General features: G+C 40.2%; 2 protein-coding genes across 2 annotated transcripts in view; both read left to right on the top strand.

Annotated features, from left to right (window-relative positions):
• LOC124542147 overlaps positions 1 to 4,991 on the top strand; it is a 52,956-nt gene extending 47,965 nt beyond the window's left edge. Inside the window, exons 13-14 of the mRNA XM_047120082.1 lie at positions 2 to 103; positions 754 to 4,991. Of these exons, the coding sequence (XP_046976038.1) occupies positions 2 to 103; positions 754 to 4,344 (3,693 nt within the window). The 3' untranslated portion in view covers positions 4,345 to 4,991. The remainder of the gene's footprint in view (position 1; positions 104 to 753) is intronic.
• Positions 4,992 to 9,689: 4,698 nt separating this feature from the next.
• On the top strand, positions 9,690 to 12,290 carry LOC124542092. Its single transcript, XM_047120025.1, has 3 exons — positions 9,690 to 9,708; positions 10,350 to 10,554; positions 11,888 to 12,290. Exons 1-3 carry the CDS (start codon positions 9,690 to 9,692, stop codon positions 12,285 to 12,287), a joined length of 624 nt encoding a protein of 207 aa, XP_046975981.1. The 3' UTR covers positions 12,288 to 12,290.
• The last annotated feature ends 11,038 nt before the right edge of the window (positions 12,291 to 23,328 follow it).

Raw genomic sequence — 23,328 nt, 5'->3', positions numbered from 1 at the left:
GGTGATACCGGTGACTCCAGACCGAGTGACCCACAGTCCAAGTCCGAATACGCCCACTAAGAGCGGTTTCTGTTCAACGCCATCCAGATTTAAAGTTGTACAGGTGGGTTTCAAATATTTACTAGAAATGTTGTATTATACAAATTGTTCTGATGTGTGGGTGCTATCTTGCAAGCCCTACCATTAAGTTATAATTTAGGGGGCGTTCAAGTACTTTACTTGGTGGGTAGGTGGGTGCACCCACTCATCAGATATTCTACCGCCAAACAACAGTACTCAGTATTATTGTGTTCCAGTTTGAAGGGTGAGTGAGCCAGTGTAACTACAGGCACAAGGGACACAACCTCTTAGTTCCCAAGGTTGGTGGCACATTGACGATGTAAGGAATAGTTAATATTTCTCACAGCGTCATTGTCTATGGGTGATGGTGACCACTTACCATCAGGTAGCCCATCTGCTCGTCCACCAACATATACCAAAAAAAAAAAAAAATGTCGTTTGTAATAAATATAACGCAGCCGTTGTGAACTAAAATTCTCTTGTTTTATTTTGTATTATTATCGCAAAATCAATTAAAGCTATATATGAAAGATAATAACTATAAGATAACTTTTTGCGACTTTAAAGGTCACTTGAGTGTTATTTAACGCTTAGAGAGGGGAGGGGATATAGTAATTGCGTTTCGTAATACTTCAACGCACCCTTAACTGTTTTCATTTTTATAGAAATAAATGAGGAAAATTTGTTTCACAGGTCGCTGAACCACCGCAGATACAAATACACCAAGCGCCAAGGAAATCGCCGTCGAGATTCTCCGTGACGAGAAATTACGACACAATCTATAACCCGACCCTACCACCGACTTCGCCGTCACCGTCGCCGTCACCATCGCCGTCATCGTCACCAGCGCCCGAGCTGCCCGGTGATATAAAATTCGATAGATTCCTATCCAGTGATGATGAGAAAAATGAAGATATTATACCAAAAGATAAAAATGATCCTCCAAGAAATATAATTAGTGACGAAAGATCTATTTCTGATGTAAACAATGTTTCAAAAGAAGATATTGATACAATACTTAAACAAGAAGTTAAACCGGAATGTAACGTCAGCAAAACAGTTATCGTACCGAATAAGGATAAACACACGTTTGTTTCAGACTTCAATTTTGAAGTTGGTATTGATGAAGTCGGTAAAGTAGGGGGAGGTTTTGAAATTAAAGATGAAGTTGACGATATCAAGATTGAGGATACAGTTGTTAGTGAGAAATTGAATACTGATCGTGTTAATCAAGAAATAGAGAGATCTATTGATATGCCTGAATCTGTGATAGTTGCACCAATATTGAGTGATAAACAACACGCTTTAGTTCCAAAAGTTGAAGATATACCTAAAAATGATACGGATACAGTATATTCGGTTCCGAAGCGAAGTGATACAGTGACAAGTGCAGCTAGTGATGTGAAACGTCATAGTGATGCGGACATTATCGATAATATCGATTCGTTGACCAACGATAGTTTTTTGAAAGATGGCGGTGATTTTAGCAATAGTGTTAAACAGTTAAACGTAGTTATTAGTGATGTTAACGAAACGAGCGGCGTTAGGAGTGATAAATACGTTTTTAAAGATATTATGTCTCATAGTGAGACGATAGACTTTACTGGTGATGATATATCAGACGTTAAAAGTATAGATTCAAGTGATAATGTCGATGCAGTATCTGTTGCAGCCAGCGAGGGTATAACCAAAGTACATTTCGACCAAAATGTAAATAGTTTATGTGATAAGGGACTAACCGATGAACATATAATTCGTCAAAGAGATGACGTCATAGTTCAGGAAACGAAGGATCTGTCGTTGTTAAGTAGTAATAATACAGACTTAGTGATAGTTGATAACGTTGTACCTGCTCTTAATAGAGAAAGCGTAGTTTTAAAGAAGAATAAGAGTGAATCTAGCTTAGACAGTTCGGATCTAGAAGTGTCTAGGTTGATGAGGGAGCCGGTCAGTGCCTTTTGCGACAGTAGCTCGTCTTTGGAGATATCTGGAAGTTCCGTCGAAAGCCTCAACGAGAGCCGGGTTAAGCCAGCTAGGGACGACGTGCGCACGATGTCGGCGGAGAGCAGTGTCGAGTCGACCAGTGATGTGACACCAGTCAACTTAAACGTATCGATAAGTTCGAACGAGAGCGTCTCCCCGATTATATTTAATACGAAGAAGATACACGGTTCGCTGTCGAGCCTGGAGGCGAGTGTCAGTTCCGCTGATTCAGCGAGGCAGGAGAAGGTTATGGTGACGTCAGCGGATTCGGGTATCGAGTATTCGCTCCAGAATCCGTCTGACACGAGAGAGGATAGTTCGTCGAACGAAGGCACGCTGACCTGCAGTTCGAGTTTGAAGGAATCCGTCAAGAAAGACGGCCAGGAGACTCTGACGTCTCCGAAGAGGACATCCAGCTTGTTGGACGTCCCGGCGTTGAAGTCCAAGGGTTTGGAGAGGATGAGGAAGATATCCTGGGTGGCGCCGTCCGCTAGCTTCCACTTGCCGAAACCAGAGGAGAGGATCGAATACAAATTGCCGAGTAATTTGGAGAAACTCCTGAGTCTCTTTCAACATCCGAGCAGTTTGTTCTCGAGGAACAGTGATGATGAGAAGAAGTCATCGTCCAGCACGCCTCCGAGGAAGGATTCGTCTTTAACGAGCTCGTTCTGGTCCTGGGGCAGCGTGACGGAGAAGAATGATAAGGATGACACTGACAGCCTCTCAGAGGCGACAGACTCGACGCTGTCCGAGCGAGTGCAAGTGTCGTTCGTTGACGAATCGTTTTCGAGGAAACTCGACAGCAAGACGCCATCAACCGACACTGACAACACATTAAGCGAATTCCAGACATTCCCCAGCGCGGGGGACAGTAAAGTTACCGAAATAACCACCGATGAAAATTTAGTACAAAAATGTTTAGCTTTAAGCGATAAATATATAGACGCAAGCACGGATGAGCCGGCGTGTGATAAAATAGATCTCAATGAGCCCAACGACTTGAATAACGTATACGATAACCGGTCCGGCGACCGGCCGGAGACCGGTGCGTGTAGCGAAGCTACGCTAGTTAAGTTAGATGATGATAAACCGGATGTGAGACCGCGATCGTTCGCTTCGGTCCTGAAATCGTCCGGTTCCGAGAATTCTATGGAGAAACAGACCAGCCCGGAAACGGGTCAGCCGGTCGATAAACTGCCCAGCAAGGTGATACGAGGCATAAAAGAAAACATAAGCCCAGAAAATACATTGACCTCGAGTATAACCACCAGGGCGATAGCAATGGAGGTGACAGACCGTCAAATCAAGAGTAAAGCAGTAGTGAACGCCGTCTGGGACGTCACGAATCCATTGCAAGAGAAGACTGAACCTTCTGACGAAGGCGTTAAGGTTCAAAGTGATTTAGCACCGATCGCAACGATTGACGAAACCAGTGACGTAGCGGCTGATGATTTGATACAGCTGGCGTACATCGACGACGCGAAGGTTGACGATCGGGTCGCCGGAGCCGAGTCGAAGATAGCCGCTCGGAAACTGTGCAACGTCGATTTAGGAAAGGACGCGCTGTCCTATCTAATGTTCGAGAATAGGGAGTTTGAGGTCCCAGCGGAGAAGTCCCCGCAAGGATCGCTCGCGCAGGAGTTGAGGGACGCCGAAATCAAGGAAATGTTGGATCTATCACCGGAACTGGTGATCGATGAAGCCGTCGAGATACCGGAAATATTCACGGTCGAAATCAAAGGACGCAGGAGCTCCCCTATAATACCGGAGAGGGCGAAGATCAAGAAGTCGAATTCTCTGGAAGATTTGACGAAACGACCCGTTTTGGAAGAGAAGGACAGTCCGAAGTTGAAGAGTATTGCCTTTAAAGTGCCTGAAAGTACGACGCCGCGCGATATACCGGAACGCAAGTCCAAGTTGAGGAGCCGGAGCGGTTCCAGTCCGAAATCGTTGCCGGAGAGTCTGAACAAGCCGTGCCCGTTGACAAAGATGGATTCCATTTTGAGTAAGAAGAAGAAAAAAGTATCTTCCTTGGGTAAAATGGCACGAGACTCGTTACTGGCATTGAATATGTCCGAGGAGGAAATAGCTGAGTTCCGGAGATCCTACAAACTCACATCAGTGGAGAGTCTGAGGTCACTCGAGTCGGTTTCAGAGGACGCGAACTCCCAGAGCGGCACGTCCTTCGATTCGAGGTGTAAAGCCTGCCTGAGGACGTCACAGGAGAGCTTGATGTCTCTCGATTCGATAACCGAAGATTGCAGATGCATCGAAGACTGTGAGAAACGTCAAAATAGATAGAACGCGTCTCTTCACGACGATTCTGGCGACGTCTGTGTCGCATACGGGTATAGACGGCTTGGGGGGCGATCAATTTATTATCTTTTGTAGTATTATTTTACGCCTGATTAATATTTATTGTAACTTTGTAATATATAATGTACATATATTAATATACCTTCAGAATTTTATACGATAAACAGATCGCGTAACTTACGTACGGTTATTGAACATGGCCAGATTGAAATTATATATATGTTATTATATATAGACGTGTCGTTCGAATTTTTTAAATTTATAAAAAAAAAAAATGTTCGAATTTTTTTACTTAAATAATGGCAACATTCGTGCAATTTGAAAGTTTTCAATGATCGTCCGTATAGAAGGCTGGGCTTTGCGAATTAAAAAAAAAATAATAATAAAAATTTCGTCGCCATATTTAATTCGCGGCTTTATATATTACGGATGTAACTCGTTGATTATATTTATCGATTGTCGATAAATCGATATATCAAATTGATGTATCGATGTTTATTCTCTTAGAAAGAAAAGTTGTAATTGTATAAAAAAACGTAGAATAAAAAAAAATTAGTACGTTTCAGACGAATTCTCATTAATTGTCACAGTTTTATTTAAATAGACGAATAAAGTATGTACTTACAGAATTATTATTTATTTCTTTTCATAATAATACCCAATATAATCAATTAAAAGATCATAATAAATAAAAAAAATATTGACAAATACGGCATACTAGTGACCGGCCCCAGATTTGCACGGGGCAAATTTACTACAGAATTTGTTTATTTGCGACATCACATTAGAAGCTTCTAAAATTATCAGTGATTCTTTATTCTACTGTTCATGTATTATATACAAAAACCTTCCTCTCGAATCACTCTATCTATCAAAAATAACCGCATCAAAATCCGTTGCGTAATTTCAAAGATCTAAGCACACATAGGCACAGACCGGTAAGCGATTTTTTTATACTGTGTAATGATAATGATTACTCAATACAAGATTGTATAAAAGACTGACTTTGCACGCGTTGTATTTAACAAAAGTAAATATTTTGTAGCCTAAGTTACTTGTACCAATTATATTTATCTGCTAGTGTAAGTCCCGTCAAAATCGGTCCAGCCGTTCCAGAGATTAGCCGGAACAAACAGGCAGACAGACAAAAATTGTAAAAAGTGTTATTTTGGTATACGAACCGTGTATACACACATATGCATTGGGTAAAAAGGGCTATTTTAATATTACAAACAGACAATTTTGGTATATGTACCGTGTATACGTTGAATAAATAAGGCTATATTAATATTATAAACAGACACTCCAATTTTATTATATGTATAGATGAAAAAGTGTGGTGTTATTAATTGTTGTTTATTGACATAATCTGTATCAACGTGGTAGAAAACAGTAACTACTGAGTTTCTCGTTGGTTCTCGATAGTTTTCGAACCAACAACAATAACAGCCTGTAAATTCTCACTGCTGGGGTAAAGGCCTCCTCTCCCTTTGAGGAGAAGGTTTGGAACATATTCCACCACGCTGTTCCAATGCGGGTTGGTGGAATACACACGTGGCAAAATTTCTATGAAATTTGTCACATGCAGGTTTCCTCACGATGTTTTCCTTCACCGCAGAGCACGAGACGAATTATAAAGACAAATTAAGCACATGAATCAGCGGTGCTGGCCTGGGTTTGAACCCGCAATCATCGGTTAAGATGCACGCGTTTTAACCACTGGGCCATCTCGACTCGACGGTTTTCGAAGCGATTTCTTTAAAATTGACGAAAGTGTGAAACACGAGATCAAGGTAGGTATAAAACACAGTCACCTCCCGCTGTCAGTTTGTCTTACAATGCAAACGCTGGCTGAATACGAGATAGATCAAAATAATGTACAAACAGAGTAAGGAAACCTTCGTCAGTTTTCCAATTAATTCCTTTATCAAGTCTTAAGCTCTTACTACCTTTTGAATCTACACATCAAATCATTGCGACGCAATATTTCATTCTCGAACTGTAAACCAGATTATCGCTCGCACTGAGCACACGAAAATAGATCTTATGGTGACAAACCTTTTCTTACCCCGACTGTACTACAACATTTAAGTAAAAGTAAAGTAACAGCCTGGTAAATTTCTCACTGCTGGGCTAAGGCCTCCTCTCCCATTAAGAAGAGGGTTTGGAACATATTCCATCATACTGTACCTACGCGGGTCGGTGGAATGCACATGTGGTTGAATTTCGATGAAATTAGATACATGCAGGTTTCCTCACAATGTTTTCCTTCAACGCCGAGCACGAGATGACTGTTTATAAGTCAGGCACATATGTATAGTGGTGCTTGCTTGGATTTGAACCCGAAATCATCGGTTAAGATGCACGCGTTCTAACCGCTGGGCCATCTCTGCTACTACAAAATTGTACTGTTTAAAAATGGTATATGTCTATCTCTCTATAAGCCATATCAACCCAATAAACATTTTTTATCGTTTTAAAAGATATAATGGTTTTTTTCTAGAAAAAATGTTTATGTCTGATTGTCTCTTTTATTGTTATTGTTGATTAGAAATAAATAAAAATAAAAGTTACCTTTATTCTACCACAATATTCCAATTATATTAAATTATATATTATTTCCATTTTAGTAATTATCCATTTCATTATATAATTTCATTAATTTAATTGCATATATAAGTATATTATTATTCTTAAAACATACAGCTAATCTTTTGTGGAAGTCGCCTCATTGGCGTAGGCCTCTCTCAGCTTCCTCCAGTTGTCTCTATCTCGAGCTTTCCTTCTCCAGTCTGGTCCACCCCTTCCCCTGAATATGTCTTCCCATCTCTTTCTCGGTCTACCTCTACCTCTTTGTGTTCCCCTCGGTGTCCATTCTGTTAGTTTCCTAGTCCATCTATTATCTGCCATTCTACACACATGACCTGCCCAAGCCCATTTGAGAGTTCTAATTTTTTGCAGTATATCGGTTACTTGTGTTACTTTCCTTATTGTTTCATTTTTAGTTTTTTCTGATAATTTGATGCCCAACATGCTTCTCTCCATTTTTCTTTGATGTACGGCTAATTTATTTTCATCTTTTTACGTAGTGACCATGTTTGACAACCGTATGTAAGGCAGGGTAGTAGAGCGGGAGATAATGACAAAATATTTGGTCATTTGTACGAGTATGGCGGTTTTTCAGGGGTCTAATCACGTAAAGGCAAAAAGGAAAATGATGGTCGTAGCGCTCTCACCGGCGGCCCACTCGCGTGGGCGTTAATCGAACGCGTCGGAAAAATAACGAAATTATGCTTCTATTTTCAGATAGTCGAAAAAAATAAGTAGGCAGTAGCGTAATGCCATACTTCTCGGGTGTGGCTTACAGCCAGCCATACCGACGCGAATACATTAATTTTAATTAAACAATTTAACCATTTGTACCAGGCTAATTTTTGCATAGTTAATCATCGTTGAGTAGCCATTCACGTAAATCACCTTGCCATACTTTTCCGACTGTTCCCAATGGCCGCCATACCACAGCAAAGGAGTAATTTTTTTTATCGCAATAGGGTTAATATCTTTGTTTTTCATTATTTCTTTTAACATCCAATACTTTTTCCAAGCTATTGCTATCCGTCTATTTATTTCTTTTTCTGTATGATCATTGAATAAGATAGATTGGCCTAGGTAAATATATTCTGACACATACTCTATGACTTTCCCATCTACCTTGATAACTTTGTTTTCCCCATTCGTAATTATTTTTGTTTTGGAAGTATTCAGCGACAATCCAACCTTTTTAATTTCACTCGCCAGATCGTTAATCATATTTTCTACCTGTGTACTATTTTTTGAAAATATTGCAATATCATCCGCGAACCTCAGGTGACTCAAATATTCTCCGTCTATTTTTGTTCCAAGCCCGTTCCAATTAATATTTCTAAATACTGTTTCCAAGACCGCAGAGAATATTTTGAGAGAGCATGGATCGCCCTGTCTAACTCCTTTCTTTATTGGAAATTCTTCTCCATCCCTCTCTAGCCGTATTTTAGATGAATTATTTGAATAAATACTGTACAGAAGCTCTATGTATTCGATGTCTACGTTTTGCTCTACCAGCGCATTCCAGATCGCGCCATATTCCAACGAATCAAAGGCTTTCGTAAAGTCTATAAAACAAAGATACACAATCCTTCCATATTCGTTGCTTTTTTCTATAAGTTGTGTCACTACATGGATGTAATCGATCGTAGAAAATTTCTTCCGGCATCCTGCTTGTTGGTTGGTTCTCGTCTAGTATCTTAGAAATTCTGTTCAGTATCACTTTCGAAAAGACTTTATTGACATTGCTCATAACACTGATCGGCCTGTAGTTGTTCAAGTTAGCTCTATCTCCTTTCTTATGTGTCGTATTATACTTAATTGATGAGTTGGTGGTATCTACTCAGATGGCCTTGCACAAAGCCCTACCACAAAGTATACCATAAAGTATTAATAATCAAAAACGTTTTAATCAAATTTCATCGTAAATAGCATGGTATGATACAATTTCCATACCATGCTATTAAATGATTATAAAATACATATAAAATCTAATTAAAATTAAGTTTAATTTCACTCATTAATTTCCGTTGGATTCTTTTTTTTTTATTGAACAATGATATTGAGAAGGCTTTTGTTAATTCAACTATGTGAGTATTATTGTATCGATCAGATTTAAATCGAAAATAATTGAGTACTTCAAAATGTTAATTTTGAAGTATCCTATTATCTATTATTTATTATCTGTTTATTATCCATATAATATATGGCCACAAATTTTGCCCAAATAAACACATTTTCTTGCCATAAATAAAATCAAATTTTAAACCTTATTTATTAAATAAATAAACATCACATACATTACTTAGATCTCAATGTAAGTAGCTAAAGCACTTGTGTTGTGGAAAATCAGAAGTGACGACGGCACAAACACCCAGACCCAAGACAACATAGAAAACTAATGAATTTTCTTCATCGACTCGGCCGGGAATCGAACTCAGAGTGCGTACCCATGAAAAACCGGTGTACATACTTCTCGACCACGGAGGTCGTTAATTTTACTCCCGCGAAAACGCCGTCAGACATTTTGGTGACGTCACATTGATAAAAACAACAGTTGTGTATGTAATCCTGGCTCTGATTCAACGTTAAAATCTAAAATATTTGCGTGCTTTTTGGAAACATCATGAATTACTATATGTATGTAATGTACAAATACTAGCATTAAAACTCCAGAAACTCTGGAAAGTCTGTCAAAGTTTCAGATGATATACAAATGACAGTTCTCGCCTATCCGACGTCAAAACATGGCGGCTCGTGTTATAGGTCACGTGACATACAGCCTAAAAATTACGACTTATAATTTAATATTATAAGTAATAATAGTATAATGAAATATTAATGCACTTTTCTGCTGATTCAAAATCATAATTTTTAAGTTTATTTCAACATTATTTGAACTTTAATCACATTTCATAATTTATTTTTCTCTAACGAATATAAATGCCCTATTGTCGAAACGAAGGAAAACAGCTTGAGGTAACCTGCATGTGTTTAATTTCATCGAAATTCTGCAACATGTGGAATATGTTCCAAACAAAAAAAATATGTTTCTTGTTGTTAGGGCTTTGTGCAAGCTCGTCTGGGTAGGTACCACCCACTCATCAGTTATTCTACCGCCAAATAACAGTACTCAGTATTGTTGCGTTCCGGTTTGAAGGGTGAGTGAGCCAGTGTAACTACAGGCACAAAGGGGATAACATCTTAGTTCCCAAGGTTGGGGACACATTGATGTAAGGAATAGTTATTATTTCACACAGTCACAGCGTCATTATCTATGGGTGAAGGTGACCATTTACAATCAGGTGGCCCATATGCTCGTCCGCGAACTTATACCATAAAAAAAAATCACAGAGGAGTTTTAGCCCAGATGCGGGAAATTTACAGGCTGTTACTGTAAATTCCAGGTCTTGGAACAGTTACCTGTGACGATAAACCGAATATAATCGACAAGGAAACCGCGAAGGAGTTCCCGAAACGCTTGGCGCAACTGATAGTTAATTACAACGAACGCGGCGCCGCCAAGATCGATGAAATTCTCCCAATACGAGCCAAGTACGAACTCTCGCCGCACTTTGAAACGGGATACGTCGTCTCAGAGATACTGGAACGGTAGACTCTTGTCCTTACTAGACTTGGTAGGGCTTTGTGCAAGCCCATCTGGGTACCCACTCATCAGATATTCTACCACTGAACAACAGTACGCAGTATTGCTGTGAGCCAGTGTAACTTCAGGCACAAGGGACATACCATTTTAGTTCCCAAGGTTGGCGCATTGACGATGTAAGGAATAGTTAATATTTCTTACAGCGTCATTGTCTATGGGTGGTGACTTACCATCAGGTGGCACATACGCTCGTCCGCCAACCTATTCCAAACTATACTAGTATACTAGAACCTCGGAAAGTTGAAAACCTCCAAATCTCGAAACAATGTTTTATTCCCTTCCCTCCAATCACCAAAGCCTCCATTACTAGACATAATCAGTGAGTCTTTCCAAGACAATTTGGTACATATACTCCCTCCGTAACTCGAAAAATTAAATTTTACCTCTGTATCTCGAATACAAAAGTTACCGTCTTTTATTAATGCCATATTTTGCTATTAACTCTCTAAGTCGAAAACTCTATAACTCGAATTTTATGGCGTCTCCCTTGATGTTCGACTTATAGAATTCTACTGTATATACTAGTCCAAACTAGACCATACTAGTCCATACTAGTCCATACTAGAACATACTAGTCCATACTACTACATACTAGTCCATAGGGACCATTCCTTTATTATGATAAGACTATTTTCGCTAGTTTTTTACCCCCTCCCTCCCTATTGTAAGAAAAAATAAGAATAGGCCGACACAGCGGTTGAATATCTGGTACCAGTTATACCTCCGTTGATAAAATGCCCTGTGATTGGCTAGCAATAAGAAATAAGAAACAAATTCCCACCGCAATGGAAACTTTATTCTTATTTCTTATTCTTTATTTTTGAATTATGAATTGATTAGCGGTGCTGCCATCGCTGGATTCCGTTATTCCTTATTCCTTGTTGCTTATTCCTTATCCCTTATACTTTATTTTTTTCATTGTGTAATGGGCTTTGTTGTGCAGCCTGTGACAGCTCTTTTTTTCTAAACGTCAATTGTACTGTAACAAAGGCACCACACATCCTTGGTGGTAGGGCTTTGTGCAAGCCCGTCTGGGTAAGTACCACCCGCTCAGTATTGTTGTGTTCCGGTTTGAAGGGTGAGTGTGCCAGTGTGACTACAGGCACAAGGGACACAACATCTTAGTTCCCAAGGTTGGTGGCACATTGACGATGTAAGGAATAGTTAATATTTCTTACAGCGTCATTGTCTATGGGTGATGGTGACCACTTAGCATCAGGTGGCTCATATGCCCGTTCGCCAACCTATACCATAAAAAAAAGCATCCTAATTTTTCAGCTACAGAAAAATGGTTATCCACGTATTAAAACCAATGGAATATATATCTGACGTTCTATTCGAGACGTTGGTACACACAGAACTAGTTCAGAAACTATTCCTAGAAATCTACCACCTCGTTAACATGGTACACGAAATAGCCGCTAAGTATAAAGCCAGTTACGTAAAAAAATCTTCCGACAAACATCAGTATGATAGGAGCGTTGTAGTTGAACACAACTTCAGAGTGCAAGAGAACGCTAGACTGAGGGAAAGAGATAGAAAAAAGAGATTGAAACAGCTGAATAAAGAGAGGAAGTTGTATTTGAAGGGCCTGTCGCTCTTCGGGCCGAGAACCACAAAGAAACCCAGCAAATGGTGGCCCATTGACTATGGCTGGGAGATTGACTATTATTGGTGAATTAAAGATAAAGAAAGCAGTCTGTTTTTGATTTTGTAATTATATATTAGTTAATTTAGATCGTAATTTAGCGTGGTGGAATAGGTTCCGAACCCTCTCCTTAAAGGAAGAGGAGGCCTTATCCCAGCAGTGGGAAATTTACAGGCTGTGACTTTAACTTTTAGATCGTAACGCATCTGGGTAGATCTGTTATCAATTTTTCTATAGTAGCACCCGTCTGGGTAGTCATCAAATTTTCTAAAGTAAAAGTACAGTAACAGCCTCTAAATTTCCCACTGCTAGGCTAAAGCCCTTCTTCCATTGAGGAGAGGTTTCGGAACATACAACGCTGTTCCAATGCGGTTTGGAATGCACATGTGGCAGAATTTCGATGAAATTAAACACATGTAAGTTTCATCACGATGCTCGGCGAAGGAAAACCCTTCGCCGAGCATGAGATGAATTGTAAACACAAATTAAGCACATGTATATAGTGGTGCTTGTCTGGGTTTGAACGCGAAATCATCGGTTAAGATGCACGCGTTCTAACCACTGTGCCATCTCAGCTCTCCATTTTCTAAGGCAAAGCAGTATTGTTGTGTTCCGGTTTAAAGAGTGAGTAAAATCAAATCAAATCAAAATATACTTTATTCAATTAGGCTTTTACAAGCACTTTTGATTCGTCATTTAACAACTATATTAAGTGAAGCTATCACCGGTTCGGAAAGTAGATTCTACCGAGAATAACCGGCAAGAATTACAGTAGTTACTCTTTTTAAACATTTAAAAATAGTCATGTTAGTTAAAAACAATTATATATGTATGTAATTTATCCTGCCTGGAAGTCAATCAGTTATTAATTACACGCTTTTTTATCGTCTGCATAATCTTGTACTGAATAATATGACTTCTTTACCAATGTATTTTTTTTAAATGATTTAAGTTTACGAAACGGTAAAGTTAAAAGTGTCTGTGGAATTTTATTATAGCAACGAATACCTTGCCCCAAGAGGGATTTATTGACTTTTCGAAGTCGGAAGCTTGGCATTATAAGCGAAAAATAAAGTGTCAATTAATGTAATCAGTGTATATTATGAGTTTTTAAATGGTTATTCAATAATAATTGGTAATTAACGTGACACATAACGCTCCTGATTAGTCCTATTTTTGATGAATTAATTTCATTGTTAACCTCGTTTGCCCACTACATTTACCACAGATTAAAATACAGACAAGTGACGTCACCGACCCCATTGCAGCGCCATATTGTCCAAGAAGCGTTTTCGCGCGCTATTTAAATATGAAATTTTTAATATGATATTTTTTTGCAAATATGTACGAGAAATAAATAAAATTTAACTTTAGGTTCCTTACAACAACACTGAACACAACAAAAACAACAACAACAGCCTGTAAATTCCCACTGCTGGGCTAAAGGCCTCCTCTCCCTTTTTTAGGAGAAGGTATGGAACATATTCCACCATGCTGTTCATGTGGCAGAATTTCTATGAAATTTGTCACATGCGGGTTTCCTTACGATGTTTTCCTTCACCGCTGAGCACGAGATGAATTATAAAGACAAATTAAGCACATTAATCAGCGGTGCTTGCCTGGGTTTGAACTTGCAATCGTCGGTTAAGATGCACGCGTTCTAACCACTGGGCCATCTCGACTCTTTCTTAAATTAATTATATTTATTGTAACCTTTATTTATACTGTTTTTAGTTATAAGTTATTTATAAGTATTTGGTCAGCGAATAAAGGCTTTTATTATTGTAATCAATAAATAATTTATTGAGTAACAGTAAGATTCTTCTTCTTTAGAGCTTCCATTTTAAGTTTAGCTATTTCCTTTTCTTTTTTTTAAGGACTTTGGTCACATAGTGATCATGTCACTCCTGTAGGAGCTAAAATTATTACTATACAAGCTATATAATTAGTTTTCTACGCTTTAAACCTATTATTACAAGTTTGTACTTGCTTTTTCAGTCCCCGGAAAGCCAGGAATGCTGTTCCAGACCCCGACATTTAGAGGGTTTACATCATCATATCATTGTGTAAAAAAAAATCAAGGCGTTCAGTTCCGAACGCACTCCACCATCATATGAATAATATCCTCAACTACATTGCATTCAGTGCAGGCAGGTGATGAGACTTTGCCCATCATTGCTACAAAACTGTTAAGTGGTATATGGCCGGAAAGAAGCCTAAAAGCTGTAATCACTTCGTTTCTACTCATATTGGCAAAGACAAACCATGGTTTTTGGCACAAACTTGGCTGTATAGTTTTATACCAGATTCCTTTAGTTAGTGACCTTTCATCAAAGTGATCACTCCAAAGTTGTATAACATTAGATTTAATAATATATAACAGTTCTGAATAAATTGGAAGGCAACTGTACGGAATACCATCCCCTGCCGCTTCTTTAGCTAATTTATCAACGGTTTCATTTTCTGTTATGCCAACATGAGAGGGTATCCATTGCAAGACTATTTTCTTATCACTCTTAAGCAATTTTATAATACATTAAATAATGTCGCAAGCAATGGGTACTCCACGAAAACCAGGATTAGTGCATCGGGATAGATGCTGAAGTGCACTCTTTGTTGATTTATATTATTTATATAAGATATAGCTTCTAGAATTGCTATTAATTCCGCATGCATAATTGATATTTTGGCTTCTATTTTGAGTTTAACAAAATTTGCATTTTGTGGGTCAAAGAATGCAGCTCCCGCATCCTCCCGACTTTTTGATGCATCCGTAAAAAGATAATAGTCGTGTGGAAATCTTAGTTTTATAAAATCATTACATATTCTTTTGAGGATTCGTGGTTTGTACAGTTTTTTAGCTTCCAATACTGTGTCTAAATTAGTACTAATGGAAAAAGATAAATCCACACTGCACATCCAGGTGTCCAAATCGAACATCTCTTGGTTATCACTAGTTTTTATAGGTATTTGCTTTAGCGAATCGTGAACTAATACTAACAGAGGCTTTTTCTTTTTTCTAAAATAAGCGTTCTGATAGGCTAATTTTAAGTCCCCTATTATAGAAGTAATCTCACAAAAAGAATATGACTTACATTTTAACAAAAACTTTCCTGCCAAATAATACCTCCACATTGATAGTGGCTCCATCCATTGATTCCATCACATGGACTGCTGTGCTTTTAATAAAACCACCAATAATTCGTAAACACTGATTTTGAATAACATCAATTTTTTTTAAATGAGTATGAGCGCTATTGTCATATAGAAAACTGTCGTAATCTATTTTACTTCTGACACGAGATATATACAGACGTTTTAAAAGCACGGGTGCATGCCCCATCCTGGGCCTGACAACATTTTTAAAATCTTTGTAAAGTTAAATATTTTGTTCTTTAATTTATTTAAATGTTTAGACCATCTTAATGATCTATCTAACCACAATCCTAAATATTTGAAATGTTCAACTATCTCCAAAGATACTCCATTTAGCTTTAAATCAATAGAATCTTGCTTAAAATTATTTTTAAAAATCATAACTTATGTAACATAATCATAACTTTGCTTTTAGAGTTTGATATATTTAGACCTATTTTTGACAGAATTAAAGATAAAAGGTTAAGCGCTACCTGTAGGTTGTCGACAGATTGGTTGATGAAGTCGCAAGTAGAATAAAGCACGAAGTCATCCGCGTATTGTGAAATATATACATTAGTTATACTTTTACATATATTTGCTATTACAACCTTCAATAACAATGGCGATAACGGATCTCCTTGAGCCAGTCCACGACTTGTGCATCTAACAATTTCATAGGTTTCCATACGTATTGTTATTCGATAGAAAGTTTTCTAAATATTTGCAAATTCTCGATCCAACTCCTAATATTTTCAGGAATATGTGATATAATGTCCATCATACATTAATTGAAATAATTGTATTTAATTAACATGACGTTGTATTTTTTAAATGTTAAAAAAGAGTAACTACTGAGTTTCTTGCCGGTTCTTCTCGGTAGAATCTACTTTCCGAACCGGTGGTAGCTTCACTAAATTGTTAAATGACGGTTCAAAAGTGCTTACAAAAGCCTACTTGGATAAAGTTTATTTTGATTTTGATTTTGAATACATCTAACGTGCGTAGTAAATAATTTATATCAACGTTATTATATGCATTATCTATGTCTACGAAGCAACATACTGTGCTCCGTTTATTGGCGAAACCTAATTGAATCCTGGAAACTAAGGTTGACAGGCTGTGCTGAGTGGAATGGCTTTTTCTAAAACCTGTAACAAACTCCGGCAGAACGTGATTTTTTTTCAATAAACCATTCTATTCTATTTAATAGAATGTTATGGAAAACCTTGCACAAGCACGAAATCATTGAAATTGGTCGATAAGACGAAGAGTGCTGTAGGTCACGTCCAGGTTTGGGAATTGGCACAATAATAATGTTTCGCCATTGCCACGGCACTAAACAATTTAATAAGAACTTATTAAAGAACGCTGATAGTAAAACTTTGCCATTTTGTGGTAGATTTTTGATCATTGTGTAAGATATATTATCCATTCCAGGTGAAGTGTCCCTTGACTTAATAGATTTTTCTAATTCATGTAAAGTTATTTTTGATTCTAATTTGTCATTTCTGGATCTAAAGTATTGCTTTTGAGTTGGTGCGTAGTCTGGGGTTAGGTTTCTTAACAATTCGCAAGCTATATTTTGGTCAATATAATTAGTTTGGGGCTTGTAACCTTTTAACCATTTCATTTTGTTCCACAACTCGCTTTGGGATGACGATTGATCGAAGGAAGAGCATAGATTCTGCCAAGTCTGAGAACGTGCCTTCCGAATTACATTTTGGGATATCCCTATTTTTTAGCATCTTGAATGTGTCGTTGAATGACACCCAGTGGAGCCAAGCTTCTTTGCCTGTACGGTTTGGGGGTCTAGGTGTGCGACGAGTGAATCGGCGCATGGGGTTGTTAGTCTGGTCTCTAAAATTTTACCTTCCGATGGAGGCAGGATTATCATACCTTTTGCTGCTGAGGGAGTAGCGGAGTGGGAGACGCTTTTCCCGAATGCACCCCGTCCTGGATTTTTTAGAAAGGCAGCGTGCTTGGGACGATGTGGGGTACAAGTCTGAGCTTGACCGACTTGTCAGTGCAGCTGGTGGAGTGGATCTGGCCAGACTAAAAGCGGTGTCGAGGGCGGAGTCTGGAGCTTGGTTGCAGGCTTTGCCTTCCCCCTACTTTGGGACTCTTCTCGACAGTGAATCTTTGCGTGTGGCTGCGGCTCTCCGCCTGGGCTGCGATGTTTGTCAACCACACCGATGCATCTGCGGGTCCATGGTGGGTGCCAACGGGCATCACGCATTGAGTTGCGGACGATGCTCGTGGAGATTTCCCCGACACCACGCTCTTAACGACATTGTTCGGAGGGCCTTGCTTTCGGCGAATGTCCCATGCCTCCTGGAACCACCAGGTCTCTGTCGCTCCGATGGCAAGAGACCAGATGGTTTGACACTGGTCCCATGGCAAAGGGGGAGGAGTTTGCTGTGGGATGCTACCTGTGTCAATACCTTTGCAATATCTCACCTGGCTCATACAACACGGACGGCCGGGGCGGCTGCTGAGAGTGTGGCAGCAAAAAAGCGGGAGAAGTATGCCTCCTTGTGCAAAAGATTTTTATTTGTGCCACTAGCGTTCGAGACGTCAGGATGTTGGGGGTCGGATGCCCTTGCCAATCAGGGAGATTGGCTATCGCCTTAGAGAGAGGGGATTTGACAGTCACTCCGGGTCCTACCTGGCGCAGAGGTTGTTCATTGCCGTACAGCGTGGAAATGCAGCCTGCATTATGGGCAGCTTTGCGCCGGGTACGAACCAGGAGAGACTATTTTAAATTTGACTGTGTAATATAACGACTGTATATTATATTCAATTAATATTGTATTTGTAATTTAATATAAGTTATTTTTTTATATACAGATTAATAATATAATATAACTTTGTAATTTGAAAATAATAAATTTAAATAATTGTATTTAAAAATGTTTGATTGTTAAATTAATAATTTTTAGTGAATTTTGAAATGTTAAATTACTCTGAAATATTTTAGTATTGGTAAACAAAAAAAAAGAACAATAAATAATTTATTGAGTATCAGTAAGATTTTTCTTCTTTAGAGCTTCCATTTGAAGTTTAGCTATTTCCTTTGAAGTAATGTTATTTTCACCATCATTTTGATAGTTAAGGAATTCCTTTGGCAGTTTCAGTTCCTCCTCGAAAAAGGGACTTTTCTCCATGATGTGAACCAATCTGTCTATATCCATTTCGAGAGAGCTTACGTACTCCATTCTGAAATACACAATCACTTTGACGACCTCCGTGGTCGAGTGGTCTGTACACCGGTTTTCATGGGCCACTTCGAGGTCTCGGGTTCGATCCCCGGCCGAGTCGATGTAGAATATCATTAGTTTTCTATGTTGTCTTGGGTCTGTGTGTTTGTGCCGTCGTTACTTCTGATTTTCCATAACACAAGTGCTTTAGCTACTTACATTGGGATCAGAGTTATGTATGTGACGTTGTCTCATATTTATTTATTATTTATATTTACTTTGTGGTAAGGCTTTGGGTACCGCCACTCATCAGATATTCTACCGCTAAACAACAGTTCAATATAGTGTGGTAATATAGTGTGTTCCGGTTTGAAGAGTCAGTGTAACTACAGGCACGAGGGACATAACATCTTAGTTCCCAAGGTTGGTAGCGCATTGACGATGTAAGGAATAGTTAATATTTCTCACAGCGTCATTGTCTATGGGTTATGGTGACTTACTATCAGGCCCATATGCTCGTCCGCCAATATATTCCATAAAATAAGTACAGAATTATACCTCAAGAAGGCGTGTATCGGTTTCCACTTCTCCACATATGGCAGGATCAGTTTCGACGTCCCATTAATTTTATTTCTCGTCATTCGATATGTTTCCAACATTGATTGATATTTTTCACGTATTTCACCTGAATATATGTTATTTGAATGTACAGTAATGTCTTCTAATCACTAATCCAAATATATCACTTAAGATATACAGGGTTATTGGCAACTCGACGTATATCCGTTAGGTGATAGGGAAATTTTGAAAAAAGCTAAAAAACGTGATAACTCAAAAATGTTTCTGGATTATGCATATGGGGGTTAAAATTATTGCAAATAGTCACCCCTATCACCTCCTAACGGATATACGTCGAGTTACCAATAACCCTGTATATATGACACCATAAGATTACAATCTATCCCGTCAGATTGTAAAATTCTATGAAATTAGACACATGCAGATTACCTCACGATGTTTTCCTTCACCGAGCACGAGATTAATTATGAACACAAATTAAGCAGATATACATAGTGGTGGGTTCGAACCCGCAATCGTCGGTTAAGATGCATGCGTTCTAACCACTGGGCCATCTTGAACTTGTAACCCCTAGTTTCCGTTTGGATACGGTAAATATAACGTTTTTGGACAATGGTATACGCATAATAAGATACCAGGAAAAATAATCAATTTAACATCATCAAAATTTAAAATGATTATTAAGACTAAATTAGTAAATAAATCATATTATTCATTAAAAGAGTACTTTTTTAGAAAGAAACGCCTTGTATTAGGCTCGGGTTCCATAATAGGACACTGATTACAGTAAAAACAGCATTGTAAATCTGTTTATTTGGGAACAAACGATATAAGGAATAGCTAATATTCCTTACAGCGTCATTGTCTATGCATGATGGTGAGCACTTAGCATCAGGTGGCCCATATGCTCGTCCGCTAAACTATACCATAAAAAAAAACAATATGACGTCAGGATCGTACCAATGATCATCCCAAACTGAAATCCTGGGTTCCTCACGCACGCATCCCTCATTGAGTCGACTTGTTTTATCTTGTACTTTGCTTCCACGAATAGCTCCTCAGCCAACCTGCGTAGTTTTAGTCTATCGACCCACCCCATCTTGTCTTTGACGTCTTTGTATTGAGATTGTGACCTTACTAAATAATACATATCTGTAAAATACAAATGTAAATTAAACACTACTCCAAAACCTCCCTTTCAGAAAGCGATGGTTCCCGTCGAAAAGACGGAGAGGGGAGAGGGTACCGCTGGTTTTCCAAGTGAGTATTCCGGTGTATCTGAGCGCACTTGGCGTCCAGGACATTGGGAAGTCCCACGTACTCCCACACTTCCATCACGTAAGATAAACTCGACGCGTGTTTTTCCAGCAAGAAAAAAATTTCTCTCTTTGAGGTACAACAACAACAACAACAGCCTGTAAATTCCCACTGCTGGGCTAAAGGCCTCCTCTCCCTTTGAGGAGTTCCAATGCGGGTTGGTGGAATATACATGTACAGAATTTCTATAAAATTTGTTACATGCAGGTTTCCTCACGATGTTTTCCTTCACCCCCGAGTACGAGATGAATTATAAAGACAAATTAAGCACATGAATCAGCGGTGCTTGCCTGGGTTTGAACCCGCAATCATCGGTTAAGATGCACGCGTTTTAACCACTGGGCCATCTCGACTATTTGAGGTAAGGGTTTGTTAAAATTACACATGCATCTTCACGATGTTTTCCTTGACCATCGATATGAATAAACACAAATTAAGCACATGAATATTTTGTGGTGTTTGGTTTGAACTCGGCTCTCAGCCTCCTACCCGTTTTAAATGAATAAGAGTTATAAAATCACAGTGTGTTTACATAGTACATGAATTGAAAGGTTTATTGTCAGTGGTATGATTTTGATATGTCGGCTGCAAATAAAATAAGTATTTAGAGGAGGGTTTAGGCTTCTTGAATAATACTCTTGATGAGCGGTCGAAGGAATGATTTAATCAAAAATTGCACCGGTATATATACAAAAATTACAAAATAAATTAGCCAATAAAAAAACGGTATAAAGAAAACAATAAGAAACAAAAGAGACGGAAGATGGAAATCGCACAACCACTTTGTGGAACCAGCTTTCGCCGGCGGTTTTTCCGAACCGATACGACATGGGAACCTTCAAGAAAAGAGCGTACTCCTTTTTGAAAGGCCGGCAACGCACCTGCAAGTCCCCTGGTGTTGCAGGTGTCCATGGGCGGTGGTAGTCACTTTCCATCCGGTGACTATTATTATTCCAGCCTCCTGCTCGTTTGCCACCTATGCCATAAAAAAAAAAAAAAACATGTCGTTCCGTCTTGCTCGCACACGCTGACGTCACGCGCTGAGCTGCGCGCGCATCATGCTGGGTCGCATACCCGCTGCCGCGACGTTATAAATATCGCCCCCGCACGACGCGTCAGCCGACACATTCCAGTTCTGACCTCCGTCTCGCGCGGATGTCTGCCTACAGGAAGACCGATACCCAGCTATCGCCCGCCAACGAAGCCGTAGTCGGACCCGACTACCTGCCGCCTTACCTGCTCGCCTACCTGAGCCACCGACCGACCGACCCTTGTGCGCGTAAGGGTTAATTCGCGTAAAGACTTAGACTCAGTGTTTGTGCAGTTCGTGACCGGAATAAGTGTAGTGCACCGCGAAGTTCCGTGTTAAGTTCCGCAAAGCCGCTACCCGCCTGTAAGTACACTTGTTGTAAGCAATAGGTATACACCCCATTGGGCTAGGCACACATTATTTGCCACCGAAGGGCAAATTTCGATAGGGATCACACCGTAGGCACTCACCTCCCTGCCTTCACGGCAGGGAGGCAAACGTATCGTCCAGGGCCACCACGATGGACCCTGTCGACAAATTAACTAAGGAGCAGCTCCTAAAGCTGCTCCATATGCATCTCCCGGACGCCATCGAGCGTCTCAACGACATTGCCACCCTCATAGAGGACGAAAATGATGTAGGGCCCACGCCAGGAGTCGGCAGAAGCCGGTCGCCCTACCTGACGACACCTGTCGGCTCGACCATGGAGGTCGAACTCGACAGCGATGGCGGCAGGTCTCGCGCCTCGGAGTCTGACGACTCCGACGTGGTATCCTCGGAGGCGGAGAGCGACGGGTTCGAGCCTGTCCTCTCCAAATCCGCTAAACGGAAGGCTAGGGCTCCTCAAGTCCCGCCTCCACCAAAAAAACGACCGGCCAAGGACAGCTCGAGCTCGTCCGAGGCGTCACCCAAGCGTCCGGTTAAGCGTCCCGCGACGAAACCCAAGACGCCACCCACGCGCCCCGCGGCCCCGAAATCGCCTTCAGCGACAACGAAGGTCAACGAGGCCGAGCTAAAAAATAAAAAGTCACCCGCGCGCCCCGCACCCCCGAACTCGCCTTCAGCGACACCGAAGGCCAACGAGGCCGAAATCAAAACGAAACTGCCGCCGCCTATCGTCATCCAGGACAAGGCTCAATGGCCAAGGATCTCGGGAATCCTGGGAGAACGTCGCCTTCATTACACGAAGGCAAAAAACGTGCAACAGGGCATCAGAGTCCAAGTCCAGGACTCAGCGACACACCGCGCTGTTACCAAATTTCTTAGGAGTGAAAACACTCCTTTCTTTACCTACGCGCTCGAAGACGAACGTCACTTGCGCGTTGTTATTAGAGGCCTGCCAAAGGAGATCCCTGAGGCAATCATCAAGGCCAGTCTGGAGAAATCGAATCTCCCAATCATCAATGTACACCGGATGTACAACCCTAGGACCAAAGAGCGATTCGATCTCGTTCTATCCATCCTGCCTCTCTCCCCCGAGGGAAAGAGGATTTTCAACATAAGGACAATTTGCGACCTCTCCGACTTCAAGTTGGAACCTCCGCGCAGCCGAGGCATACCTGGCCAATGCCACCGATGCCAGTCGTACGGCCACTCCGCACGCCACTGTTACGGCTACACGAAGTGCGTCAAATGCCTAGGAGAGCACCTGACGGAGGACTGCGAACGCAAGCAGCCCGACCCCGAAGACCCCCCAAGTTGCACCAACTGCGGGACCAAGGGACATCCCGCGAATTACCGCGGATGCCCCAGGGCCCCGCAAATACGCGACCCAAAGGGAAAACGGCGAACCAGTAGGCGCGCCCCTAGA

This window comes from Vanessa cardui, chromosome 30 (assembly GCF_905220365.1).
Source record: "Vanessa cardui chromosome 30, ilVanCard2.1, whole genome shotgun sequence".
NCBI classification, from domain to species: Eukaryota; Metazoa; Arthropoda; class Insecta; order Lepidoptera; family Nymphalidae; genus Vanessa; species Vanessa cardui.
The sequence above is the reverse complement of the archived record's forward strand: the minus strand, read 5'-3'. Positions and strand labels throughout refer to the sequence as shown.

Bases quoted from the DNA above. Each gene is read 5' to 3' on its own strand.
- LOC124542092 (XM_047120025.1), top strand. The intron at 10,555-11,887 runs GTAGACTCTTGT...CTAATTTTTCAG, and splicing joins GTCTCAGAGATACTGGAACG to CTACAGAAAAATGGTTATCC.